The 7310-nt window shown below is 38.2% G+C and overlaps 1 protein-coding gene across 1 annotated transcript in view; it reads left to right on the top strand.

Annotated features, from left to right (window-relative positions):
• Positions 1-1638: 1638 nt before the first annotated feature.
• ATP10D (ATPase, class V, type 10D) overlaps positions 1639-7310 on the top strand; it is a 118392-nt gene continuing 112720 nt past the window's right edge. The window contains 2 exon segments of the mRNA XM_006894180.1: positions 1639-1928; positions 5969-6163. Of these exon segments, the coding sequence (XP_006894242.1) occupies positions 1639-1928; positions 5969-6163 (485 nt within the window).

Below are 7310 nucleotides of genomic sequence, written 5' to 3'. Positions count from 1 at the left end.
TATAGATTGAAAGGGTATGTAGGTAGGACACATCCCATCTGTACACCCCTCCAAATTCTGAACCATGAAATGTCTCCTTGCTTTGTGCTGATGACTGCCTCCTGATCCAAGTGTAGGCTTCGCATAAGCACAATCAAGTGTTCTGGGATTCCCTTTCTTCTCAGAGTCAGCCACGTTTGTTGTGATCCACATAGTCAAGTAACTATAATTTATTGAATTGCTCACTGGTTTTTCTATATTGTAAACAAGTGTGCTAGCAAGGGGTGGTTATTAAATATATTGCTTAATTTCTTTTTCTTTAAAATATATTTAAATTTATTTATATACAGTTCTTAGACTGGGACCATTTCTTCTAATGCTGCAACCTAATGAATTACAATTTCTAAATGTCCGTGTTACAGTTAAAAATCAGAAACTGCTGGGTCAAAAATACTTGGTTGAATCAGCTCTCAGCTACTAACTGCATAATTTCCCCCAAGTACATTACTTCACTAAATCTATTTCCTCTTTTGTAAATTTGAAATATTGCCTCCCTGATAGGATTGATATGCATATGAAATAATGTATGTAAGACTCTGCAAAGTGCTTAGAATAGAGTTCACTGCCTATAAATGACAATTTTATTGTTATCATAAGTGAGGAGTTCACATTCCAGGCAAGACTTAATTTCTTGGAAAGTAAAAACTTCACAAAGGAATGATGGATGGGACCATGCATCTGTTATTATCTATTGTGTAACAAACTGCTCTAGAAATTAGTGGCTTCAAACAATACCTGTTAGCTCACAATTCACTGAGTCGTTAATTTGGGCTGGATTGGCCCGTTGATGTTCTGGGTTGTGTCATCTGGGCTTGCTCGTGTGTTAACGGTCAGCTGGTGGTCACTGGCCTCACATGTGTTTTGACAGGAGCAATCAAAGTGTCTGTTCTCACCATCTAGCAGACATGTAGCCAAAGGATCTCCCAATTCAGAAAGAGAGAGCAAATCTTTAATGAGGACACATTTTTCAAACCTCTTTGTAGCATATTTGCCGCATGTTTTTTATCATGGGTGCTTTGGCATTAGCCAAAGACATGTGGCCAGGCCCAGATTCATGGGTGGAGAAAGGACTCAGTTCTTCATGAGTGGAGACAGACCTGGAAAGAAGTCATGACTATTTTTGCAATAAACAGCCTGGATTTCAGTGGTTTTTTATTTTGCTTTGATTTTGTATAAATTGTTCCTCTGTATCACGCTTCATAAAGCTGGATGTTCTATTTAATCTTCACCATAACCTGGTTCGGGTGGTGTTATTCTCATTTCAAAAATGAAAAAAAACTGGTCTTTAGAATTGTACACATCAAGCCCACGTGTTTTGCTCAGTTATGGAGAGTCTGTGCTGTTGCTGTCTCTTGTTGCTTAGATGATCAGCACATGAAGCAGGAAATGTATGCTTGATTTAATAGATTTTTGGTTAAGGCTGAATTCTAAAGACCAGTTTTGTTTTCTTATTTGTACCTTGTATCATTGCGACGTATATTTAGCTGATATATTAAAAATGTTACTATGCATAAGATTTGCTGGAGGGTAGTGGGAATAGTTTTTTTTGTTTGTTTCCACAGACCACATGTACAACCTGGATCTCACTGTGTTTCGGACATGACTGAGCCCCTTCAGTGGGCCAGGTACTACTGGCGGCGGCTGATGGGTGGTGCGAACCGGGCGAGTGATGGGAGGCCGTACAACTACTCCTCGTTGCTGCCTTGTGGTGGCAAGACTTCCCAGACCCCAAGACTGTCTGGAAAACACCGAGTGGTTGTCCCCCACCCCTGGCCCTTCAAGGATGAATATGAAAAGTTCTCTGGAGCCTACATGAATAATCGGATACGGACAACAAAGTACACGCTTCTGAACTTTGTGCCAAGAAATTTATTTGAACAATTTCACAGGTACTGTTTTATTTATTGGTTTTTTTTTACTAGAATTTTCTTTGTCATTCTAGTTTATAAAGAAAATTTTGGCATTACATAGGGCACTGTAGTGGTATTATAACTTGCTAACTCAAAGGACAGTTAGTTGTATGTGTCCACTAACAGCTCTGAAGGAGAAAGATGAGCAAGCAACTTCTCCCATAAAAATTACAGCCTCAAAAAATTAGTGGGTTGCAAGCTATTCAACTACAATGGGTTGGATTGGGTTTTATGTTATATGTTGCTTAGAGTTTAACCTGTGGTATTATTTTTGATGACTCTGATAAACGTCTTTTGTGAAATTATGAAACTTTATAATTGTTAAGATACTTTCTGTTTGCCAGAGGAGATGATGTTATCCTCACGTTCTAGAATATTGTTGTTGTTAGGTCTAACAAGAAGTACAACTCCTAGCAACCCTATGAACAACAGTCCTAAAATCTATGCTGTCCTCATCAACTCTGACCCATTTGAGCCTATTGCTGCAGCCACTGTCCCTGTATATCTCATTGAAGGTCTTCCTCTCTTTCACTGACCATCCTAATGTTATTGTAAGATGCCATCAAATCGAGTTATTCATAGCAACCTTTTGAACAATAGATGTGCACTTTGCCCTCTCCTTGAACCCATTGTTATAGTCACTGTATCAGCCTGTCTGTTTGAGAATCTTTCTTTCATTGACATTCAGCTTGATGTCTGTTTCCAAGGACTATCCTGTCCTGACAGCACGCCCAAAGGACAGAAGATGAAGTTTCACCATCCATGCCTTTAAGGAGCAGCCTGGTTGCACTTACTCCAAGACAAACATTTTTGTTCTTTTGGCTGTCATGGAATGGATGTTCAGTAATTCTAGATTAGAAAGCACATATTTAAAACTGAACTTTACATAATACCATGGCAGTAGTAAATAGCAAACTAGGGAATACTACCTCAGTTAATCCAACCATTAAAATATGCTGAATTTTAATTTCCAGTGTTTCTTGTTTTCTAATATGGGGAAATAGAGATTTGAACTTGGTGCAAACATAAGGTGGTATAGATGGTACTGTGACATAATTCATTTGAGTATATATTGAAGCTTTCAATCACTGAATAAAATGTAAAAATAAGTGTTTCTCATTTGTTTTTGGTGTTTTATGCTTATCCTGGAAATGTTTATATAAACAACTGAAATGTATAGTAGGTCAGAGGAGTACTATCCTATGGCATTCAAAAAGAAAAATATATGATGCTAGTTGAGGTAGATGGTGAAGTAACTATTAAACTTGACCATGCATGATAAATAGTTTTCCAGTGCAGAGGTGTGGGCAAAGCACATTTCATATGGAAGTAGGAGCTTGAGTAAGAACACAATGAGAGCATTTAAGACCCTAGCTAAAGAGTTGAGACCCAAGTCTGCAGACTGTTTTTAGTATAATAATTACATGTCTGTATTTCGTTCTGAAATGTCCCTAAGTGTTGCAAGCAGTTAGTCATAGGCTGGACTGCTAACTGAAAAGTCAGAGAGGATCACTTCGGAAGAAAGCTCTACTTCTGAGAAATCAGCTGTTGGAACCCTGTGGAGCACAGTTCAACTCTGTTATGAGCATGTTGTCACCATGAGCCAAAGTCAACGTGACTACAGCCAGGTGGTTATGTCTCCAGAGAGGCAGTGCGGTGGTAGATGATGGAGGGCCAAGAGACGTAATGAAGATGCCACACACTTCCTGGTGGGTGGTAATGGAAACCTAACCTTCTAATAATATGGAAATGAAGGGGAAATAGCCTATTATAGATTCTGTGGTTCAGCTGTGGAGAATTCAATGAAACGAACAAAACAAAACAAATGCGCTGAACTATGATGGCCAAGAGGATTGATTAACAGAAAGACAATAACATTAACAAAACTGATAGCCATGGAGTCAAAACTCACTCAAAGATAACAGTCTATTGCATGTCTGAGGCTGGGAATCATACAAGAGTTTTCCCATCATTCTTCCATGGAATCATGAGTAGGAGTCACACTGCTGGAGAAGGGATGATCTTGAGTTAGCAGTGTAGGTCCTTGCACACTGTGCCATCAGAGCTCACTAGGCAAAGAAAAGACAGTAAAAGAATTTCAAGACTGTAGGTTTTGAGTATGTTGAGTTTGAGATGCCAGTGTGAGTTATATAGAGTCACAGTATCTTTTCCTCCATTTATTCATTTTCTGTCATTCTATCACTTATAGTGATTAAACAGTAAATTCTATTAAAGCACACATGTAAATTTACTGAAATGATGGTTTGAAAATCCGGAAATTTTTATACAGAGTTCAAGTCTAGAGTTGTTGGTTTGGATGTGATCCATAGTGACATAATTGAAGTTACTATAAGAGAATGAAAGAAATTTTCAGAGTGAAAAGCAGTTAGAGATGAGGAAGAGAAGATGTGTATAGAATGCTTACTCTGAGGTGGGGAATCATAGCAGAAAGAAATTTGATCTTTGTTCTTGATTCTTCCAAGCTATACCAATACTTGAGGCTGTGAATGGAGCTCAACTATGCTGCAGGTCACTGCCTGGACCTGCAGCTGAGTAAAGCTTAGGAAGTGTGATGAAATCTATCTTTTGTGGCTTTGTATGAGGCCTATAAGAGCCCTGAACCCTGAGCCTTGAGGATGGGCTTCTTAGTTTTGACCCTGCATAGGACAGGGTAGCATGTCCTTCATGGGAGCTATCTGTGATTATTCATAGATTTCACCTTATTATCCTCATTGTCTGGGTATTTTTCAGTTCTAATAAAGCTATTATTGTATACATGTTATATTTACCATGAGATTCTCAGACCTTCAAGTGAATAAACACACTCATATAAGTGAGAGATAGTCAATAAGTTTGGCTGTCTGCTTGTTTGGAAGTCAGAACAAAGGTGTCCTTCTAATGGGGAACCTCTGACTCCAAGCGGCTAGGGTCAGAGAAAGAGAGTGTGTTATTGGCAACACGAATGGAGAACTGGGTCGATGAGGACTGGATTCACTTCCACACTTGGGCAATTGGGTCCCTGCTAATCTTTAACATACAGTTAATGAGGAAAGATTTGCCCACTGTTTGTCCTTCAACAACAACAAGAACTCACTGCCTTTAACTCAGAACCAACTCGGAGGTGACCTTCCATTGGGTTTCTGAGACTGTAAATTGCATGGGAAGAGACTGTCCATCTCTCTCCTTCAGAGCCACTGGTGGGTGAGAGCCACCAGCAACGTGCAGGCTTGAGTTAGCCCAACCCTGTTGCAGGTTTGAGTTAGCCCAACCCCTATGGACTAGGCCACCAGAGTTCCTCTGCGTCCCTGGGTTAGTGCAATTATTCATTTGAGAAGTTTCATAGTAAACATTTACTATGAAAGGGGAAAAATTATAGGATTAATCATGCTTGGAGATTTTGTGTTTGTTTTGTTTTGTTTTGATGAAAGGGAATGGGGCTTGAACTTAATTTGGCCAAAGATGAGTATTTGAAGATGTAAAATAAGAGGGATATAAGTTGTTCATAGAGAAAGTTCTAAATAGCTTAAAATCAGAATTGCAAGAATTAAAAAAAAAAAAAAAAGAATTGCAAGAATTAACCTCAAGGGGGAAAGAAAACCTAAGGGTTTTCTATTTATTTTTAGCAGTGTTTAAGTCTAATTTTCAGAAGGCCAATGCTTGTTTTTTAAAAATATATTTCTACTACTCTGAATTCCACAGTTCTGAATGTCGTCCTGTTTTTTCCCGTATTGGATTTTTGGAAAAGGGGGTTCTATTTCTTATTACACTTTATGCCATGTGTTTTGCAATTTCTCATTGTCACACCCAAATATTTGCAATTACTAAATAAGATTTAGTATGTATTAACATCTCTGAGAGCCAGATACTGATGAAGGAAATATATGTTTCAGATTTGTTCAAAGAACTAAATTATGCTAGTTCTGTATTCTTGTCACATCTAAAACCAGTGACAAGGAAGTTGGAGGTAAACAGCCTTGGAGAGATTTGTTGATACCACCTTGTGTTTGTTTGGATTGCAGAGTCGCCAATTTATATTTCCTGTTCCTAGTGGTCCTGAACTGGGTGCCTTTGGTAGAAGCCTTCCAGAAGGAAATTACAATGTTACCACTGGTAGTTGTCCTTACAATTATCGCAATTAAAGATGGCCTGGAAGACTACCGAAAATACAAAATTGACAAGCAGATAAATAACTTACTAACTAAAGTTTACAGCCGGTAAGTATAAGGAAGTTTGCTAAGGAATGAGCATGTATAATACTGGTGACATAACATTCATTTGAATGGAATTTTAGAAAATAAATTGGTTTTATTTTCAACCATTCATACACATTTTATTCTATTACCTTAATTATAATATTCACAATGTAACATCACTCTTTCATTTTATCCCAGTTGTTCTTATTTCCATTACTCTTTCTTTTCTACTCCTTTCTGCCTTCTAAGCTTAGCAAATATTGCCCTTTGAACTTTGTTGTTGTTGTTGATTGCCTTCGAGTTGAGCACAACTCATAGTGACCCCATGAACAAAAGGCCTGGAGGCCCTCTACAACTATCGACATTTATCAAAGTTCATAGGGTTTCTGGAGGCATGTTATTTAGGAAGTGGATGCCGCTCCTGCTTTTGGCTTTAGGTGATTGATAATTTTAAGTCGTGTCTCCATAATGTTATTGTTCATCTTATAGGCTTACCTATTGTTTGGCTGGTAGTAGATGGGTGAGTTTTGTTCTAGGTTTGAAGAGTGACTCAGGAGCTCTTTTGGATTTTACCAGTCTCTATTAGACAGTAAAACTGACTATTCTTTTGGGGAAACTATATTTTTGAAAGGGAATGATTTTTTCCATTTTTAGAGTGATTTAATTATGTACTCTAATACAATCAAAGGTATTAATATGGTGGTGGTACAATATCTGGGTGGTGGTACAAGTCCCTTGGTGGTACAAACAGATAGGTAGACACTTGACTCTTAGTAGAAAGGTTGGTGGTTCAAACCCTTCTGAAGTCCTGAAAGTCTGCTTCTGAAAAAGTTCAAGATTCTTGTTCTACTCTGCATACATTGAGTCAGTATGAGTTGGAATCGACTCAGAAGAGCCCTAGGAGCAGATGTTCTGTTTTATACAGTTTCAGATCCCTAGTATTTGAAGGGAAATTGGATGCAAGAACCCTGTCATTCAAGGATAAACTAATCCCATCTTCATTTTAATCTTAGACCCCAGTTGCCTTAAATAGCATAATGATTTAATATCCCAGAGGGAATAAAATGTGTGTGTGTGTGTGTGTGTGTGTGTGTATCTGGGAAATACATTTTAGTGGCTTCTTCTTGTTGATTGCCTTTATTCGAGCATGACTCACAGCGACCCTATG

Source organism: Elephantulus edwardii, unplaced genomic scaffold (genome assembly GCF_000299155.1).
Source record: "Elephantulus edwardii isolate Elephantulus edwardi_28Jun2011 unplaced genomic scaffold, EleEdw1.0 scaffold00137, whole genome shotgun sequence".
NCBI classification, from domain to species: Eukaryota; Metazoa; Chordata; class Mammalia; order Macroscelidea; family Macroscelididae; genus Elephantulus; species Elephantulus edwardii.
The sequence above is the reverse complement of the archived record's forward strand: the minus strand, read 5'-3'. Positions and strand labels throughout refer to the sequence as shown.